General features: G+C 40.9%; 1 protein-coding gene across 2 annotated transcripts in view; it reads right to left on the bottom strand.

Moving 5' to 3' along the window:
* Rigi (RNA sensor RIG-I) overlaps positions 1–21,703 on the bottom strand; it is a 46,366-nt gene that overhangs the window by 4,546 nt on the left and 20,117 nt on the right. For both annotated transcript variants that reach the window (XM_051187532.1, XM_051187531.1), the window contains 9 exons: positions 18,215–18,473; positions 16,352–16,514; positions 14,958–15,062; positions 12,225–12,382; positions 11,171–11,306; positions 8,530–8,678; positions 7,627–7,717; positions 5,433–5,603; positions 4,200–4,351 (listed from right to left, as the gene is read on the bottom strand). In XM_051187532.1, coding sequence (XP_051043489.1) covers positions 4,200–4,351; positions 5,433–5,603; positions 7,627–7,717; positions 8,530–8,678; positions 11,171–11,306; positions 12,225–12,382; positions 14,958–15,062; positions 16,352–16,514; positions 18,215–18,473 — 1,384 coding nt within the window. The remainder of the gene's footprint in view (positions 1–4,199; positions 4,352–5,432; positions 5,604–7,626; positions 7,718–8,529; positions 8,679–11,170; positions 11,307–12,224; positions 12,383–14,957; positions 15,063–16,351; positions 16,515–18,214; positions 18,474–21,703) is intronic.

The raw sequence follows: 21,703 nt of genomic DNA on the forward strand, positions 1-21,703 counted from the left end.
TATGTGCAGACTTGAAGCTGAAGCAGCTGACATCAGAAATCCCAGAGGGAGAAACAGAAAGTCCCAAGAAAAGCCTGCTGTCCCCCAGCAAAGGACCAGAAAAGAGCAGCCTCACAGACAAAAATCTTTAGAGCCTAAAGTTTAGACAATATAACTGCTTTCCTCCCTGGGAGAGAGCACTGTGGCCCATCCCTTCCCTGCCTGTGCCAGTACCAAGGGGGAACTAAGATTTCTACTTTACAAAGCTTTACTTGGGCCCCAATTATCAGGATGGAGCAGGGTCATCAGCCCTGCTGATAGGAGGCATAAACCCCATTCCCCCTCTCTGCTTACCCACGGTCCAATAAGACCCTATGAGGAGACAGAAGTCCCCCTCCCCTCAGCGGTACCAGGTGTGTCCTTCCCCCTTGGTCCTATCAGAGGCTGGACATCTGCTTCCACAGATGGGGATGAAAGCAGTGGCCCTACTTCCTAACCAGAGCTGACCCAGGAGCCAGCTAGCACAGAGGTTCAGAGTGTCAGGAGCAGCAAATGAAAATGTCTAAGTTTCAACATCTGTATCATGAAATAGGAAGATGACGATCAATGATGCCGATTGCCGAAATGACAAGAATTATGTGGTGAGGAATTTAACAGCCATGATAAAATGCTTCAATGAACAATCACACACATTTGATTATGAGGAAATCTACATGTTCATAACAACCCAAACTAAAAGCTCAACAGATGGAATGGACTAGAGGGGACCAAGGAGCAACTGTGAACTAAAAACTAGAACAGATGCTGGAGGGATGGCTCATCAGTTAATAACAAGTCTTGGTTGCTCTTCCTGAGGACCTGAGTCAGTTCCCAGCATACACACAGCAGCTGACAACTCTGATGCTTCAGCTCCGGGAGATCTGATGCCGTTCTCTGGCTCCTTGAGCAACAAGAAGACATGTATGCTGACAACATGTGCATGCACACTAACACTATCTGTGTCTGTGTATGTGTGTGTGTGTGTGTGTGTGTATAATATATTATATATAGTATATGTACATACATATATTTAAACTAGAACAAATGAAATTACCCCCAATCAACACAAAGAAAATAGACTAAAGAAAAAAGAAAGAAAGAAAGAAAGAAAACAGACTCTTTGGAACACATGTGGCTACTGAAGATTTTTTTACATCTAAAATCTATGTCATTAGAGTCCAGAAACAAAGAAGCAGGATTTGGAAATCATAGAAATCATGGTGAAACAATTCTGAAATGTGAAGAGCAGTAAGATCTCAGATTCACAGAGCCAAACAAGCCCCAAACAGGATAAAGCAAAGACGTTTACTCCAAGGTACATACAGTTATGCTTTTGGAAACATGAAATCTCAGCATCACCAGGAAAAAAAAAAAGAACACTATCTCTACACATGAAAAAATAGTCTAGTTGACAGTGGGCAGTCCTCAGAAGCCACACAAGCCTGAAGAAAGTGGCATAATTGTTTCTCAAATGCTAAAAGAATTGTCACTCTTGCCCATCAAATCCACATCCCCAAAATGAAGGGGAAAACAAGGCATTCTCAGAAGAAAGAAAACTAAGAATTAGCCACCCTCACACCTACAATGAATAAGCTAAAAAATAATCAATGTATGATATTCCCAATTCCAAGCCTGCAACCTTCATGCTATCACACTGGGCATTATCTTGAACATAGGAAACATCAAAGCCCACTCCAACAATGACACACTTCCTCCAACAAGGCTATAACTACATCAACAAAGCCACACCTCCTAATAGTGTCATTTTCTATGAACTTATGGGGGCCAATTACATTCAAATTACTATATAGGGGTTATATTTCTGTTTAAAAAAAAACAAAATAAGTTTTCACTACTATGAAACCATTTATGACATGTACTTAACTCTTTATAAGTAACTTTGGATAAATTTCTAGAAGAAAATTTAAGGTTACATGATTTACACATTCCTTTATGAGTTTTTGGGTTGGGTTGGGTTGGGTTTTTCTAAACGGTTTCTCTGTGTAACAGCCCTGGATGTCCTGGAACTCCTTCTATAGACTGGTCTTAGACTCACAGAGATCCGTCTGCCTCTGCCTCCCAGGTTGTGGAATTAAAGGCATGTGCCACCGTGCCCAGATTTTAACTTCCTTTTTTAAGATACAGATCAAGGTGAATGGAGAGATGACTCACTGATTAAGAGCACTAGATGTTCTTCCCAGGTTTGATTCCCAGAACCTACATCAAAGCTCCATTCCCAGGGGATCTGACACACTCTTCTTGCTTCTCAGAGCATGAGGCAAGAACAGGGGTGATAGAAATGCACGTAGGCAAAACACCCATACATATAAAAAATAAAATAAAAGATTAAGAGCTTCAGATCTATTCGATATCTCTGTTAGGCTGGGATTGGGGGACTGTGACAGCAAAGAATAAATATATAAGCTTTCCCTTAGATATCCAATTGTCTTTCATTCAGTTAAATGTAAAGGCTCTTTTAAATTATATACTAAAGTTCAATTAAATACTAGTCATCTCAAGCTTCTTAAATGTACTGTTGATAATTGATCTAAATGCTAATGAGTTAAAGCTGTTACCCCTATAGTTAAAACTTTAAGGCAAAGCAGCAGCTGGTGGAGATGCCACTAAGACACTGCCCCACCTAACCCCACACAGGTGGCTGAAGAGAAACAACTCCACACACAGGCCATCAAGCTTGGTGGCGAGCACCCTCATCCACTGATCATGACAGCTAAAGATGTATTTTAAATTTAAATGTCTGTGCTTAAGAGATCTATAAAACAGAAATGCCTCTAACCAGTAAGCCCCACCTGCCCAAGGACAGATAACTTCCTCAAATGCTGGGAGCTGTTGTTCATATTAGATAACCAGCCATGTGTTTTCACCTCCAGAACCAAGCTTGGTTGCCCCAAAGACACAGGATGTGCTTGATCACACACAGGGAGGTACTATATCAGGGTGTATGCCTGCCCCTAACTGGACAAAGGCAGGAAGTATGTAGCCTTGTGGACTTTGCCTATATAAGCTTCTTATGTAATTTGTAGCAGTTCACTGGAAATCCTAGGTACGGACCTGGCCAGTGTCCATCACCCTAGCCAGTATTAAATAAAGCTTGCTTCAAATTTGGCCCAAAACTTGTAGTAGTGGTCTTATTTTCACCTGGTGGGGTTAACATGAGCCATCCTCTATGCCTATTCCCACCCCCACCCCCACCCCCATCCCCACAGGTGGAGAAAGCAAAGTGAAGCCCTGACAGCCTGGACAGCAAGCTGGAAGTCCTTCCTTCAGAAGGGACATTGGTGTCCTATCTTGGCCCCTTGAGGAAGGGAACACAGGCTTCTTCGTTTAGATTTCAGATTACTCTTTATGGTGGTTATAACCAGAATAGCCCAGTAATCTTCACCATCATGAATTACCTGAATTACCTTCGTGGCCTGAAGTTCCCATCGTGGACATGAGTTCTTGGCTTCCCCAGGACTGTACATGTTAAGCTACCACACGGTAATCAGAGAATTCTCCAGGGCACCGTACTCTAATGATGCTGAACCATACTCCATGCAACCTCCTAGCAAACTGACTCAAACCAATCTTCAAGTTCAAATCTAGCCCCAGTTCTCACCCCAAGAACCACAGTATCTTTTTGTTTTTCTCCTAATGGCATTTTCGCACAGGTCTATAAGCCATTCAGTTCTTATTGTCCCTCCCCACGCTGAGTTCCTCCTCAACTCTAGCTGATCTACTTCCCTTCCTATATGCCCTCCATTTCATGCCTCATGAATTCCATTACTCCATTTTTATCTCTAATTCCAACACTTGAGAGGTAGAGACAGGAGGATGTGAAGTTTAAGATCACCCTCAGCTCCATAGCAAGTTAAGTTCAAAGCAAGCCTAGACTTGGGACCCTCTTAAACACACACACACACACACACACACACACACACACACACACACACACACATGCACACTCACACCATACAACCCAAGCCACACATGCACACACACACACCACACACATGCACACTCACACCATACAACCCAAACCACACACACACACACACACACACACACACACGTACTCACAAACCACATACACTTGGCACCAACCATGTTCATTTGTTATTTCCAGTCAAATTCCAAAAGAGTATAGCACACACACACACACTAAAAGTAAAAAGACTTACCATTTTTTCAAATTTCATTTCATCCCATGCCTGAAGTCCTGAAATGGATTCATGCATTATTTTTTCCTTGAACATGTTTGCCTTCTCTTTTTCAATTACATCAGCATTGCTGGTCAGCAAGAAGCACTTGCTATCTCTTGCTCTTCCTCTGCCTGCCAGAAAACATTTTATTTGTACTTTTGATGTAAAACTCTAATGATATACAAAAATACATGCAAAAAAAGATGAGGCGTATCCCTAGAATTTGACTCTGTCTCACTGCCTCCTGCTTTCCAAGAAAGCAGAACTTCGGATTGGACTCAAATGCAGGTTTCAGCCTGCATGGCAAACGTACAGATAAACCGGGAGCCACCTGCAGCTCGTTTTCTTAGGGCCTCCAGAGAGGCAATGTGATTCACAGCCACATTATCAGAAACACTGAATCATAGATGGTCCAGCATGAGCCCCCAGTAAAAGCTCCCATGAGAAACTCCTACCTGAACCTTCTTGCAATGTGGAGAGAGGCTTATGCCCTACATTGGTGGCGCACACCTTTAATCCCAGCACTCGGGAGGCAGAGGCAGGCAGATCTACAGAGGGAGTTCCAGGACAGTCTCCAAAGCAATACAGAGAAACCCTGTCTGGAAAAACTCTTGGAACACAGGTGAGAAATTGTCGATGCTCTCGCAGAGACAGATATTAAGGGGCATGGACATTTGAAAGAGAGATCATCTGGGTTATGTGCAATGAAGACAGAAAAGGACATAAAATGCAAAGCCACAGCCTGTGAGAAATTTGACAAGCAATAAACAGAGAAGAATGAAACATAGATGGGAATGATGAATGACGGAGAGACATTATTCAAGAAGGGTAAAGTGGGACCTGTTCTTGGGGAAACAGGGAAAGGAGGGTTAGACTCTGGACCATGTGAGACTGAAGGAACCTGGAATACAGGAGCTACTCACTACTCGCCGACTGGCAAAGCCTTAGGCCTAGTGGATATTATACCCTCATAAATATGCCAGTGAATCCTGGGCATTAAGCAGTACCATTGTGAAGAGTCACAGTGAAGTGTTATGGCAAAAACCACAACCTCCAAATCCTGACCAGGGACATCAGCTTTTAGACTAATAAACAGTACCAGAGTCGAGTGTGCCAACAGTCACATAATATAGCTCAGTAAAGAAGAAAGGACAAACACCCACAAGCCAGACAAAATGGGAGCCAGGCAGGAATGGCGTCAGCTCCTCTCACCTCTAGTTTGGATCATTTTGATGACATTGCCCACATACTCATACAGGATGACCAAGTTGCACTGAGCAATGTCAATGCCTTCATCAGCAACCGAGGTAGCAATGAGAATGTTGTTATCCCCACTGGCTCTGAATGCTTCCAGGGCATACTTCTGTGCTGGGAGTGTCATTCCTGTGTTGGGTGAAGAGGTCACTGGACAACTTACTCATGAAAGAGTTATGCTCTTGGAAAATCAGCTACTAATTGGGAACCATTTAAAAGTGGAAAAGTTCTTTTTTTGGCATTTTTAAATTTAAATTAGAAACAATCTTATTTTATATATCAATCTCAGTTCCCTCACCCTCCCATCCTCCCATGCCCCCCACCAACCCCCATCCCATCCCTCTTCTGCTCCATAGAAAGGGTGAGGCCTTCCATGGGGGAACCATTAAAGTCTGTTGCATCATTTGGGGCAGGGCCTAGGCCCTCCCCTGTGTGTCTAGGCTCAGAGTAAAAGTGGAAAAGTTATTTTTACTGCACGAAACAAAGAAGCACACAATACATCAGATTTCACCTAACTCAGATTTCACTGTTCCCATTAACCCTATGAGTTGGGTATAATTATTATTTTTCTATTTGACAGATGAAGAAAGTAAAGCACAGACATTATAACATGTTTCACAACCCATGAAATAAAAGTGTACAGATAAGGAAATTAGAAAATGTTCAGATATCAAACAACCTGTAGCTTTTTATAAAAGTTCACTTGCCCACCCTCCCTTGGTTAGCAATGAAAAAAGAAGGAACCATCCAGAAAACAAAAATAGTCAACATCATCTTAGCCCACATATTCATTCATCTAACACTCAGGCAGCAATTATGGACTATGGTGTGTCAGATAAGACTATGATGACTAAAGATTACATTTTTATCTATAAGAACTGAAGATGGGAATATAGAGGGAGTTTGGCTCAGGTGTTACAGGACAAGGGTGGCTACTTGGTAGAAGCAGGGCACTGAGTATGGTCTAAATACATGATGGAAAGATGGATGGATGGATGATGCATCGATGGAAAGGAGAGAGAGAGGGAGGGAGGGAGGATCCACACATGCATGGATGAACAGATAAGAAAATATTATCTAAGTATCTATTTGCATGTCAATGACAAATTTGAAAATCAAGTCGGATTGATGTTGGAGAGATGACAAAGAACATTGAAATCCAGTCACAGGAGGGAAGCATTAGACTTGAAACCACACTTTCAAAACTTGAACCCATTCTATGTCTATGTGACCTGTAAATCCCATGTGGGAAAAGTACCAGAGCAATGAGTGAGGACCAAGACAGCAGGGTCGAGACCTGTTTAGTCTAAACGATGGCAGGAAGAACCCAGTGAGGATATGTCATGCATTGTGAAATATTCTGGGATTCGGGCCAAAGCTATGATACTAGCAGCACCAGATTCTTCCAGGTGACGATGACTTCCCACCCTGTGACCACACAAACTAAACAGAGTTCAGAATTTCCCAGACTGTTTTTAAACTATAAAATATGCAGTCAGTAGATAAAAATCTATTGTGTAAAGAATAAAGATACAAGAAACACAGTATGTTTTTATTTCCAGAATTTGAAGAGAGGGATCAGCTAAAAGAATGCTGAAATAGCTTTGTGTGGGGGACATAAGAGAAGGCAATTTCCTGCATGGAACTAGACTAGTGTGGCTTTTGGCATTTGGGAAGTGTCAGGCAGAGCTATGGTTGCAGCCATTCTTGTGGCTGCTGCTCTAGAGGGAGCCTGTAGACAGTTAAGATCAGTTGACACTGAGTTAAACCAGGAGTGAGTTCATCTAAGTGGGCTGGGCCTGACCTATTCTCATGACCTTTTGAACAAGGGCTTAGGTCTTCCCTGACCTCAGAGACTTAAACGGTTCATATGCTGAGAGTTCCAAGCTGCTCTTGGTTTCCATCTCCTAACTAAATACACTGCAGGCTTCAGGTTTTATTGCCAGCCTTATTTTGTGTTCGTTTTCAGGAACTCTCTAAGTACTGGCTGGATACAGACATAAATTCACATTCATACCATATACTCATGTGTAATCTACTAGTAGCTTTATCTCTCTGATTGAACTCTGACTGATATAAGCACAAAATAATGAAACATAGTATACACTTTATATACATACTATACTAAATCTAGTTCCCTATATATAAATACCTGTTGCCTGGTTTGTTTTGCCACGTCCAGTCAATATGCCAGGCTTTAGAAAGCTCAAGGCAGGATTTTCTTCAATCCATTTCTTTAAAGCCTAAAAGTGAGAAGCAATGACCACTTTAAACACTACTTATAAACATTAAACATTGCATTAATTCAATACTAAATATTATATAGATAACTAGATACATACATAGATGATAGATAGAATATAAAAACCGAAGACATAACTAAAAATCAGACTGTAGGCCAGCACAAAACAGTTCATATCCCCTGTCTCAGAGAGGACTTTTCTTGGTCATCCTACAAAAAGAATCTTAAAAACTTAACAATAAGATGGTATTCTATTTTCTTCCAGAACTGGGGATTAAACTACTCATGCATGCTAGGCTAGTGCTGAACCACTGAGCTGTAGCTCCAGCCCCAAAGCTCAACTTTGAGATAGGTCTTTTAATCTCACTAAATGAACTTTTTAAAGATGCTTAAGACAAACTTCTAAACATCCAAGATGTCCAAGCATATTAGTTACTAATGACATGTAAATCAATACCTATAGAATGGCCGAAAGTGAAAGTCTTAATGAACAGTTTTATAAAGGGGGAGTGTTTTCTCTATAGTGCCAAAACTTATAACTGTGGGTAATTCAAATGATAAGGTATTGATGTAAGGATAGACAATCAGCACAGACCCATGTATAAATGGACACTTGGTTACAGGGAAGTGAAGAAAGGGCAACCTTTTCAATAAAGTAGAGCCAATTTGTTGTGCATGCACATGGGCACAGGCACACACATGCAGACACTCAGACACAGACCACATACACACACACATGCTTGCTCACACACACAGAGAGAAACACACACAAGAGCATGTGCACACATACACATACACACTCACACAGCTTACATCCACAAGTGCTCTGGTTTTCACGAAGAGAATGGTTTTGGTCTCCGGCTTTAAGTGGTACTCCTCTTGTAAGATCAAGTAGAGGTCTCTGAGTTTAGGGTTCTCATTGCTGGGATCCATAGAAACTTTTTCTAGTTCCTCCAACTTTTCTGAAAATGGGGAGCATTTGTAAAAGGCTTATGAATGTTAAAGTTTTAGAACTGTGGTCATCTATTTCAAACAGTCAGCCTCACGCCAAAAATCTGAGGCATGAACACTAATATCAACTAGTGTACCCTTTAAGAAAAGCAGTTTAGCAATATAATGCTTGCAAATTCAAATTCTTTGATGAAGTAATCTACAGCTAGGAATCTGAAAACTGTGGAGAAGATTCTGAGGACTGTCACTGAGATGTTGAGACTATGAAAGAAATACAGAAAACAACCCAAACACTGAGTAACTACCAGTAACTACTCAGGGTACCCAGATGATGGAAATACAATGTTGCTATTAAAATTAAAGAGTTATATACACCCTAATATGGAAAGATCAAAAAGATACATTTGTTTGTTTGTTTGTTTTGTTTGTTTCTTGAGACAGAGTTTTTTAGGTAGCCATAGCTGTCCTGGGCTCTGTAGACAAGGCTGGCCTCGAACTCACAGAAATCCCCCTTTCTCTGCCTCCTGAGTGCTGGGACTAAAGGTGTGCTTTCAAAAAGATACTTTAAGTTAAAAACTGAACCACAGGACACCTTATCTTTAAAAAAAAAAAAAGAATGTGCAGTGTGCTAGGCCAGATCAAACCACATTATGATAGTCAATTGTTAAATTCTTGAGACTTGTGGGATGAGACCTGATTTAAATATAACCTTAAAAATTCTATTCTTTATCCTTGCAGCTGGATGACTTATACTAAAAGCATATAACACATAGCCAGGCTCATTAATTTCCTAATTCATTTTATTCCATTTTACTGTAAGTTATGCTCTTGAGTTGTTGTATATGCATAGATGTAGATATCTATAATGTATGTATGGCAGAAATGTCAGTCTGTGCTCAGTTTTGTACAAGTTCAATAAAATATTGGTGGTTGGAAATTGATTATAGTAGAAACAGTTATACATGGAAATGAAGAAATCGCTTACTTCATCCTTTGTTGGCAGTCTAGACTTTGTAAAATGCTAAGTACATAATGCCAATTAAATTGAGCTGTTAATTATGAACCAATTAAAAATGAAGAAATGTTCTCCAAGTGTTTGTAAACTATTTCCTAGTTCAGAGAAAAAGTTCCAGGACAGCTAGAGCTGCTACAAAGAGAAACCCTGTCTCAAAAAAAAAAAAAAGAAAAGAAAGAAAAAAGTTCTCATTTTACTTAAAAAAAAAATAATAATCAGCGAAGTTCCAACATGTTTCTGTTGTTTCATTTTGTTCTTACTCCTAGCATTAATATAAAATTGACCTGGCATCCACATCAGAACTACATTTATTTGGTAATTGCAATCTGTAGTTGGCTATGGATTCAAGGGTCCTGCCAAGACCACCAAAAGCATTCTGTGGGCCACAAATAGCTAAAAATAATTTATAGTGAAAAATTCCATGTTCTTTATTTGTGAGTGGGGTGCTACATTAGCCCCCATATCAGTAAAATTTATAATACATAAATGCAATTTGTGCATACATAACTGTATGTTTATCAACACAGCATCACTGGCTGTACATATGTATAGTAAATAATTTGGTATAGACAAAAAAGTTATTAGTAAGCTTTTGGCGGTGGTGGTGCACACTTTTAATCCCAGCACTCGGAAGGCAGAGGCAGGTGGATCTCTGTGAGTTCGAGACCAGCCTAGTCTACAAGAGCTACTTCCAGAACTGGCTCCAAAACTACAGAGAAACCCTGTCTCAAAAAAAAAAAAAAAAAAAAAAAAACAAAAAACAAACAAACAAACAAAGTTACTAGTAGTAATTGCTTCTTGGAAAGGAGAAAGAAAACATGTTCTTCCATTTACTACTTCCCATGTTTGGAGTATAATGTAAGGGCAGGAGGGGCATTTTTCTCATTATTAGAATATACGTAAGCCAGGCAGTGGTGGCTCACTCCTTTAATCCCAGCACTTTGGAGGCAGAGGCAGGCAGATCTCTGTGAGTTCAAGGTCAGAGTGGTCTATGGAATGAGTTCCAGGATAGTCTGGACCACACAGAGAAACTCTGCCTTGTCTTGAAAAACAAAAAAAGGAAGCATACATAAAACACAGTCTTCTTAACATCATTAAACACATGCTGGCATTATTAAATCTTTTTAAATGACTGAGTTAAACAGAATACCATTAGTTTTAATTGTAGGAAGCAGTTTTTCAAATCCCACTGTTTTCCCTCTTCCCAAATGAAAAGTGGAAAAGCTACAAACAGATAGATGTGTACGCACCTATTAGGTTTTTCTGAAGCCAACCCCTCCTGTGTTTGTTTGGTTGGTTGGTTGGTTGACTTTAAAGCTTTTGCTTTGATTTGTTTGTAATGTTGGGGGTTCAGCCATGCTAAGGTCATGTTCCATCACAGCCCCTATAATGTCTCATCTTAAACTCAGCACAAAAGCATCAGCGAATGGATATACCCCAAATGACGTGAACGCCACCAAACTCCAGTGACTTCCAAGTCACCCTCACCTTCAAAGTTCCGAGTAAGACCTTTCTCAGTCTCATCAAATGCTGCTTCTCGGACATTGCGGAAGAAGGCTTTGAGGTAATTAAGAGCATCTTTCATCTGTGCATCCTCACTGATGATGAGAGCATCATTGTATTTCTGTTTCAAATGAAAGGTGAGTGTCAACATATTTCCAAGTTCCCACATTCACTACACTGAAGTTCAACTGGCTAAACTTAGCCTAAAATCAGTTTCAAGAAAAGCTTTCTCAAATTGCACAGCTGAGATTTTAGAGGCAAATGCCCTCAGTGGTCTACTAAAAAAAAAAAAAGAAAAAGAAAAAAAAAAATCTGAACCAAAAGCTGCTTTCCTTTTTGTTTCAGCGAGAAATATTCGTTAAGTGGATTCGCTTTGTATTGTAAAATTGCACCTTGGGAAAGAAGGAAATCAGTGTATCATAAGAAACAATGGTAAAAGCAAGTCAGCTTTGACATCATACTGCATCATAGTGCTGACATTCCCCTTAGATTCCAAAACATACCTAAAGCATTCATGGACCTTTCAGAACAATGGCCCTTATCACCTATGTCAAAAGTCCATTGAGCATTAAAATTCCACAAACTCATGCTATGGAACAAGCCTTTAAATATTTCCCACAGCATAACAACAGAGGGATGGTTGTTACAGCTATTCCATTCCTCTGTGTTAACCATTGCCCCCAGGGATCTAAGTATGTGGCTTTAACAAAGTAAGACCACACAGGCTTCAGGAGGTGGCAACAGGAGCCACATCTTGAAGTTAGGGATGGTTCCCAATCATGTGTTTCGTCATCACCAAATTTTCCCAAACCACATCAGTAAGGCAAAGCTGCAGGCTTGACATAGACTCTGGGCATCTGTTCCAGTCTTGTAGACTTGCTGTGAAGTTTCAGAAAACAAACGAGGTTGGTGATGACTTTCTGGAAAGTTCTTAAGCTCTGGGCTAGGATGAGAAGCTAATGATCTCTCAGCTGCCACAGTGCAGATCCCAGGAGATGCAATGACCAAAGCATGCCATGTGGAGCAGCAATATACCCACCCGCAAGTGTGAAGTGTATAGAAAGAGCACTCTGCAAATCCTGCTCTCCTCCTCCTTGTCCGGCATCTGAAACACCATGCACGCTTTGTGGACCGCGACAATCCACTGCTCATATTTCTGGGTGCCGAACTCTCTATTTTGAATTTGAAATAAGTTTCCTAGACGGTAAAACAAATAAATAAATAAACACATAAATACATACATGGTTTGCAAGCACTGGTTCTAACATGCCTCATGTTCTAATTTTCTTTCTTATTCATTATAAGTAGGATATTTATCCTGGAGTAGACTGAGTTTTCAGCTGTGTGTGTGTAAGTAAATGATTATTTACTAAATCACCTAAAATCAAAATGCTTTACATTCATAATTGCATTTAATTTTTTTCTAATTTCAGGAGGCCAATATTTCATTTTAAAAAGAGGAGACAGGTTTGGAAGGACTGAGCAAGGTGTTGGGGAGACAGCTCAGCAGTTAGGCTCTTGTAGAGGACCCAAGTTCAGTTCTCAGCACCCAGGTTGGGTGGCTTCCAACCACCTGTATATTCAGCTCCTGTATATCCAACGCCCTCTTCTGGCCCTGGGAGCAACAGCACTCAATCCACACAGTCATATGTACATACACATAATTTTTAAAACAAATCCTTTACAAAAGGAAAACTAAGTAATTTATCCAAAGTCACGCGGCTCATACTGTGTTGGGTGTGGCAAGAATTCAAACCCAGCTATGCCATGTCTGAGCTCTACAAGCTTAAGGGGCTAACAGCCAAAGTAATTCAGAAATAAAAAAAAAAAAAAAGAACACAACTTGGCCTTTAAAAACAAAGATACCATTAGAATAATAAGTCTCAAGAGCTTCATCAGAGAAAGGTATATAAAAATGGGAGCACCGGTACCCAACACAGCCTTCCTACTTTCCTATGAGGTCTGACACCTCACCTCAGAGCAGTACTCAACACAACCACTCAGCAGAGCACAGAGATGCTTGTTCTAGATGCATCTGTGCACACCTGGAGCTAACTCTAGCTGCTTGATTCAAACACGTAGGGTCCACGGTGATCCAGACTCTGAGTGTATGACAGCATAGGAAGAGGACGAAGTGGAAACGGCCACAGTGGTTTGGTCTATTAGTTTAGTTTCCTGAACTTCTTGAGACAAGCACAGTAGAGCAAAATCCAAAGACCAGAAATGCATTTATGAGGTAATTGCCTCCCCTCACCCATTCTTAAATAATAAAACAAAGAACTGGGACCCAACAGGTAATCATGGCGAGCTTTTTCCCTGCTTCCATCCCACAGACAGGATCCCAGCATGTAGCCCAGGCAGGCCACAGACTCATAACCTTACAGATGGTGCCACCACACCCAGTTCACAATGAGATACTCTCCCAGTTCCTGAACAAATGAAGTGGCTATCAACAGTTACTCGATGTGAGGAGGTGGGACAGTATTCTACAATACTAGAAAATGAGTTATTGACAGGATTTGGACAGGAGGAAGTGTGGATGTTAGCTACAGTGAGTGGAATAATAAAGTAAAAGCCATACAATTCCATCCCTGTCTGTCCATTCATTACTTTAGTCAGACCATGTCATCCTGTTCCTGAGTGACCCATGTACCTTCTAACTGGTGTTTTTACCATCTGCCTTTTTTTCTCCAGCCTATTCCCTACTAAGTAGCTACAGCTACAGACAAGTTTCCAAAACTGTAGAGGAAAGAGCATGCTACCCTGTACTTTATGGCCTTTAGTAGATTGATTGTCTAAACTCTTCTCCCAGTGCTGCCCTCTGATACTGTTTAAGTGTCTTCTGGATGCTCATATGGCAAAAGGCTAGTCCCCAGAATGATGAGCTTAAGAGCTGAGGACAGTGAGAGAATGTTAGGTAATTGGGGACATTGCTTTCGGATGGGATCAGTGCAGATCTAATCGAATCCCAGTGGTGACACACATCTTGGGAGGAGGAGCAGGAAGTTCCCAACTCACGGTTAGCCTGCACTGTACACAAAGATTCTGTCTCAAAAGAAAAAAGAAAGTAAATTTAGAAGATGATTTAAAGACACTATTTTTCAGGTATGTATGTCCAGATTTAAAAAAGAAAATAAAGCAAAAGAGAATGAAAAAATGCTTATAAGGTACCTAAAATAACCAGAATTTAAGAAAGTTTACATATAAGCCAGGTATGGTGGTTCATGCTAGCAATCCCAGGACTCAGAAGGCTGAAGCAAGAAGACTTTGCAAGTTCAAAGCCAGCCTAGTCATATAGCAAGTTTCAGGCCAACCAGGGATACAAAAAGAGACCTTATTTCAGAAATGGGAGCTAGAGAGACAGCTCAGTGCTTCAGAGAACCAGCAGCTAATCTTCCAGAGAATGTGGGTTCAATTCCCAGAGGATGTGCAGCTCACAGCTGTCTGTGACTCTAGTTCCAAGGTAACTTACACCCTCTTCACATATGTGATGCACTTAGATACATGCAGACAAAAACACCTACACACGGAAATAAAAATCAATCTTTCTTAAAAGGGACTAGAAAAAAGAAAAAAGGTGGAAAAAGGATGAAAAGATAAAGAAGATATAGAGAGAGGGGAGAAACATGTGAATAAGAATAAGTCAGTCCACATCTGGATATAATCTCACCATTGAACCGAAAAGATGCTAATGAACAATATATGACTATCCCCAATTGGAAAGGGCACAAAAAAATGAGATTTATCTCACCATGATTTAGCACAGACTTACCAAGTTCCTCTGAGACATTCTTTGCCAGTTTCTCTGTCTCCCTCATCAGCTGAGATATGATGGACTTAAACGTGTTTGTAGTGCGTGATTCCACTTTCCTGAAAACTGGGGTCAAAGGAACAGGAGTAGTTTGAAGGAAGCACAGGTCAAAAGCTGACATTTCCAAACCCCTTCTCTGCCCTAGTTACAGCCTCTGAAAAGCCACAGGCAGGCTCCAAAACATAGCAAATGCTCAAAAGCCTTGAAGCAGCTTCCTGCCTTGAGTCTAATGTCTCTCCTGGTCTAGAAATAATCCAGCCTCTGGATAGCTATCCTGGTACCTCTACTCTGACAGGTCTGGCAGCCCTCTCTCTGGTTTTGGTAAATGCCACATCCAGCCCCATTTCCCTTCTCTCCCTTTCTCCTTCTCCACACATCTAGCCCCCAAGTGTGTTTCCATTGGTCTTACTATTCGCATTTGTGCACTTTTGGCAGAAAAAAGAACTGCCTGCCACATGCCATACTCTGGCGATAGAGTTGACAAGAATGTCCCCGATGCTGCACAGGAGGCTGATTCTTGGAGGAAAGAAAGGTGTGCTCCTAAATTCACCATCAGAGTCCTGTGATGCAGGTGCAGGCAAGGCGTCAGGGAGCAAGGGGAAGGAAGGAAAGCAGTCCCTCTGGGGAGGCTGCAGTAAGATAAGCACGGGAAGGAGAAAGGCGGGAACAGGAACAGTTGTGCACAAAGCTGGACACAAGCTCAGAATAGCACTGGAGTGTCTGCTGAGTCATAGAAAGCAACATAGTGTTGCCCTTCATGCTCTCCATGAGGGACTCTCAGGAATGAACAGGGCTGGGCCCTCCTTTTCCACTGCACCCACTGGGTCACCGACTCAGGGCTCAGGCCAGGATGAACCTGCCTGTAACTGCTGTGCCTCTCTGCTTACAAGGCTAGTTAATCGTTAATAATCTGCTGGGGAATCTCATTTTAAAAACTTGTTCTGGTCTTTCAGTGATAGCTATTATGATTCAGATTGTTCCAACTACAATTTTCAGATACATACAGGAACAAGATGATCCCACGGTACCTGCCCAGGGCATGGAGCCCAGAGCCCCCACCTAGCCCGCTGGCTATCAACGCGCTTAAATGGTCTCCCTCCTCTTGCTGGTGCTTGTGTAAAGGTTTTAGAGACAAAGAGCAAGGATGTTTGTTCGTTTCAGGCTACTTTTGAGACTCATGCTTCACTCAGGAGAAGAGGTCAATTAGAAAGAAGAAATGTGACTATTTGTGAAGTGTGGAGTTTTAAAATGTTTTTACCAAACAAACACAGCATCGGGGTCCATCCACTGTTTCTGAAGTGGGAGGAGCAGGGAGTTGCAAACTCCCCAGGGGTGTGTTGCTGAACCCCACTTACTTTTCTGGGGCTTATAAACAACCTGTTCCAGTTCTTCCACGTTGTCCTTGACCGTGGCTATCACTGACACATCCAGGGCGGCGCACAGTTTGCAGATGTGCAGCATGGCTTCATCTACGGTTTTGGCATCTCCAACACCAACTGAGGCAGTCAGCCCAATGACCTGTAACGAGCATCCCCAACACTGGCTCTCAGATGTTCTCCGGGATGTCATGAGCAGAAAGACTCCCAAAGTGAAGCTCTAAATAAATCCTCTCATCCAAACACTAACCAGAGTATGAATGGAGAGGAAACCTTGTCCGGGGAGGGGGAGGGCGCTACTCTTTCCTTTATCCCCCTGTCTCCTACTAAGGAGGAAAACATCATGATGGGAATGGAAAGGAATGGCATGTCCATTTCAATCCCATCCATGTCCCATTCTTTTTGTGAGCTTTGACAGGTACCTTCAACAATCAGTGAAGGGGAAATGGCTATTTAAAATGAGAGCCATGTAGATTCAGTGAGATAACTTCCTTCGGTAATAGCTGGATAGTTAGTGAATGATTAACTCACAGTAAGAAATCTGTTTGCCATCAACACGACTTGAAAAGAACAAGCTGCGGGCACTACACTAGATGTCCTTTAACCTGTACTTCCGAAATGAGTAATTCTTGGAGCTAAAGAATTGGATGCAATTGATGCTTTACAGCCCCCTTTGAACCCCTCATATAACACCATCAATCGTTATTGTATCCATCTCAGTTCTCATCCACTGCTACGATCTTCTTCACCCTCTCCCATTTTTATATTGACAATTTTCAGCAAAGCACCTGCCTCTCCTACGATCAAGAGAAAAAAGAATTTATACACAAGATTCCCTTCCTTCCTGTCCCATTTAAGAAGGACCCTCTGGAGTGACTCTTCTCATGCAACTCATTTCCTGTGCCAAGCCACAGACTTGCCCACTGACACTCTACCCTCCAGATGTCTCTGCAGGCATCGGTCATAGCTAACAGCTTTACAAGTTGTCCCCCTTTCCCATTCTGCCTCATCTGAGGCTGTTCCTTACCTCACACTCTACACTCAAGTGATAGTGAAGGGTTCTGGAGCATGCCAGGCTCTTTCATCCCTCAGTGCCTCTGGACACACAGCACCCTCTTCCTGAAAATCATGAAGCCATCTACCCAGAAAACGCCTGTTAGTTCCCCTCTTCTCTATAGGTCTTGCCTTACTTTTACTTATGTTCAGCCTTCACACTTCACCCATCTCTGCAGCAAACCTCATGATAAGCTGTGACATAACTATTATGTGCCCAGCTCCCTATGAAAACTAAACTGTATGAGAGTCAGCATTATTTCTTCTAGACCAGTGTCCCCAGGGGCCTATAATAGTACACAAGGTACATGGAAATCCATGATTCATATAGTTGGCCTTCAAATCCAGATGTTACAGATCTGTGAATTCATACAACTATGGATCAAAACTATTTTTAATATAATAAATTCTGAATGTGTATAAATTTTCCCACCTTTATTCCCTAAGCAATACAGTATAAGAACTTTTCTATAAAATTTGCATTATACTGTACAATATTAGTAATCCAGAGATGATTTAAAATATGTAGGAGGTGTGTAGATTATATATAAATGCAATGTCATCTCATACAAGAGATTGAAGCAGCCTAGATTTTGGTTTCTGTGAAGGGTGTCCACCCTGGATACCAAGGACAACTATTTGTCAAATGAATGAACCAAAACTAAACAATGACTTGTAACCTAGAATCTGAGAAGGGTAATCTCCTCAGATGGTTATGTGGCTACAATAGTAACTAAATGGGAGTCTGATGATTATGGCTCCTCCAAGAAGTCATCTGGCTGGAAATACCTGAGGCAGTGGATCTGGCGACTCTCCAAGTTTCTGATCTAGGTACCGGAACATGATCTGATTGTATGGGTGGTGTTTACTGGTGTTGTGGCATTCATCAAATATCATCAACGTGAAGACAGACAGAGAGGGGATGGTTCCATTGTTGAGATTGTTCACAAGAATCTGGGGTGTCAGGATGATGATGTCATTGATTTCAATAATGTGCTGCACTGAGACATTTTCAGTCGTTACCCCAGAAACACCTGCTACACTGTACCTGGGAAAAGACAGAAATCCCTTCTTACCAACTGCAATGTGAACAAGGAAACAAAGGTGAAACACTGTATCAGAGCAACAAATAGTGAAGCCCCCACCCCCAATCCAAAAGAGTACAACTGGGGAGTAGTTTGAGCTTTCACTCAAACCTGACACAAAGCCAGTGATTGGGAACTGTAAGCCGGTTATAACTGATCATGGCATAGTTATTCTTCAAGTCACTAGAGGATGTCACTAGAAGAGTCATGTGGGAGGATGGTGACTGCATGTGGGAGACCACTCATCCAGAGTCTACCAGTGTCCTGGTCCCAGCTACACCCATGGAAGGAGTCCCTCCACTGCCCATTGGAAGAGAGACATTGGAATATTGGACCTGCTTTCACCCGCCTGAAGAGAACCTTGGTCCTGCACTCACCAGGAAAAGGGGAGACATTACCAGTGCACACTGGAAGAAGGGATGGTAGATTGACAGTATAAGAACACAGTCAACAACAGAAAGATCAATATAACGCCACCAGAGTCTAGGGCTCCACACCAGCAAGACCTCAACATCACAACACAGATGAAGCAGAAGAGAATGGCCCTAAAAACAACTTTATGACAATGATAGAGACCCTCAAAGAGGTAATGAGAAAATCCCTTAAGGAAATGGAAGAAAAAAACAAACAAACAAAAAATTTAAGAAATGGAGGAAAAGACAAACCATAATTCACAAGAAACAATTCAAACAGTGCAAGGCTTGAAAGTTGAAATAGAGACAATAAAAAACACAGTCTGGGAAAATGATCAGGAACTACTGATACAAGCATAACCAACAGAATACAAGAAATGGATGTGAGAATCTCAGGCACTGAAGATACACCAAGAGAAAATCTTAAATCCAACAATATGGGACACCATGAAAAGGCCAAACCTAAGAATAATAGGTATAGAAGAAGGTGAAGAATCCCAACTCAAAAGTACTGAAAATATATTCAACAAAATCATAGAAGAAAACTTTCCCAACCTGAAGAAAGACATGCCAATGAAAGTACAAGAAGCTTACAGAACACCAAATAGAGTGGACCACAAGAAAAAGTTCCCTCACCACATAATAATCAAAACACCAAACATACAGAATAAAGAAAGAATATTAGGAGAAGTAAAGGGAAAAGGCCAAGTACCATATAAAGGCAAACCTCTCAGAATTACACCTGACTTCTCCATAGAAATTCTGACGCCAGAAAATTCGGGATAGTTTCTACCAACACAAAGAGATCACGGATGCCAGCCTAGACTACAAACCCAGAAAAGCTTTCAATTACTATAGATGGAGAAACTGAGATATTCCATGACAAAACCAGATTCAAACAATACATATCCACTAATGCAGCCCTACAGAAAGTTCTGGAAGGAAAATTCCAACCTAAGGAAGTCAACTATACCCACAAAAACATAGACAATAGATAATTCCACTTTACCAGCAGCCAAAAGAAAAATGGGAGGAAATCCACGTACAATACCACCACCAACAACAAATCCAAAACAAACAAGAATAACAATCAATGGTTATTAATATCCCTCAATATTAATGGTCTTAATTTGCCTATAAAAGGCACAGGCTAACAGAATAGATACAAAGACAGAATCCATTCTTCTGCTACATACAAGAAACACACCTCAACTTCAAAGACAGGCTTTATCTCAGAGTTAAGGGTAGGGAAAAGACTTTCCAATTAAATAGATGCAAAAAAACAAGCAGGTGTAGAAATCCTAATACCTAACAAATTAGACCTTAAACTAAAATCAATCAAAAGAGATGAAGGAGGTCATTTCTTACTCATCACAGGAGAAATCCATCAAGATGAAGTCTCAATTCGGAACATTTATGCCCCAAATATAAAGGCACCCACATTCATAAAAGAAATGTTACTAAAACTCAAATTGTACATAAAACCTCACACACATAGAGTGGGAGATTTCAACACCCCACTCTCAACACAATACAGGTTCACCAGACAGGAACTTAACAAAGAAACAAAGGAATTAACAGGATTTATGACCCAATTGGGTTTAACAGACACAAAAGAAGATACTTTCTTCTCAGCACCACATGGAACCTTCTCTAAAATCGACCACATACTCAGCAATATAGCAAACCTCAATAGTTACAAAAAAAATTGGAATAACCCCCTGTTAGACCACCATGCTTTAGAGTTCAACAACAACACAAATTGCAGAAACCTTACAAACTCATGGAAATTGAACAATGTGTAAATGAGCCATTCCTGGATCAAGAAAGAAATTAAAGACTTCCTAGAATTCAATGAGAATGAAAACACAATGTACCCAAACTTATGGGACACTTTGAAAGCAGTGCTAAGAGGAAAGTTCATGAAGTGCCCACATGAAGAAACTGGAGAATAGTCACATTAGAGACTTAGCACAACTGAAAGCTCTAGAACAAAAAGAAGCAAATTCACTCTGGAGGAGTAGATGCCAGGAAATAATCAAATTGAGGGCTGAAATCAATAAGGGAGAAACTAGGAAAACAATACAAAGAATCAATGTAACAAAGAGTTTGTTCTTCAAGAAAGGCAATAAGATAGACAAACCTTTTTTCCAAACTAACCAAAAGACAGAGAAAGAACATGCAAATTATCAAAATCAGAAATGAAAAAGGGGACATAACAACAGACACTGAGGAAATCCAGAGAATCTTCAGGTCATACTTTGAAAACCTGTACTCCACAAAATTTGAAAATTTAATGGAAATGAACAATTTTCTGGACAGATATCACTTACTAAAATTAAATCAAGAGCAGATAAGCAATTTAAATAGACCTATAACCCCTAATGAAATAGAAGCAGTCATCAAAAGTCTACCAAACAAAAATGCTCAGGACCAGATTGTTTCAGTGCAGAATTTTTCCAGAAATTCAAAGAAGAGCTAATACCAACACTCCTCAAATTGTTCCACACAATAGAAGCAGAAGATTCATTGCCAAACTCTTTTTATGAGACTACAATTACCTTGGTATCCAAGCCACACAAAGACACAACTAAGAAAGAGAACTATAGACCAATATCCCTCATAAACATTGATGCAAAAATACTCAATAAAATACTGGCAAATCTAATCCAAAAAACATATCAGAGAAATCATCCACCATGACCAAGTAGACTTCATCCCAGGGATGCAGGGATGGAGGGATGGTTCAACATATGAAAACCTATCAATGTAATCCACCA

Source organism: Phodopus roborovskii, unplaced genomic scaffold (genome assembly GCF_943737965.1).
Source record: "Phodopus roborovskii unplaced genomic scaffold, PHOROB, whole genome shotgun sequence".
Taxonomy (NCBI): Eukaryota; Metazoa; Chordata; class Mammalia; order Rodentia; family Cricetidae; genus Phodopus; species Phodopus roborovskii.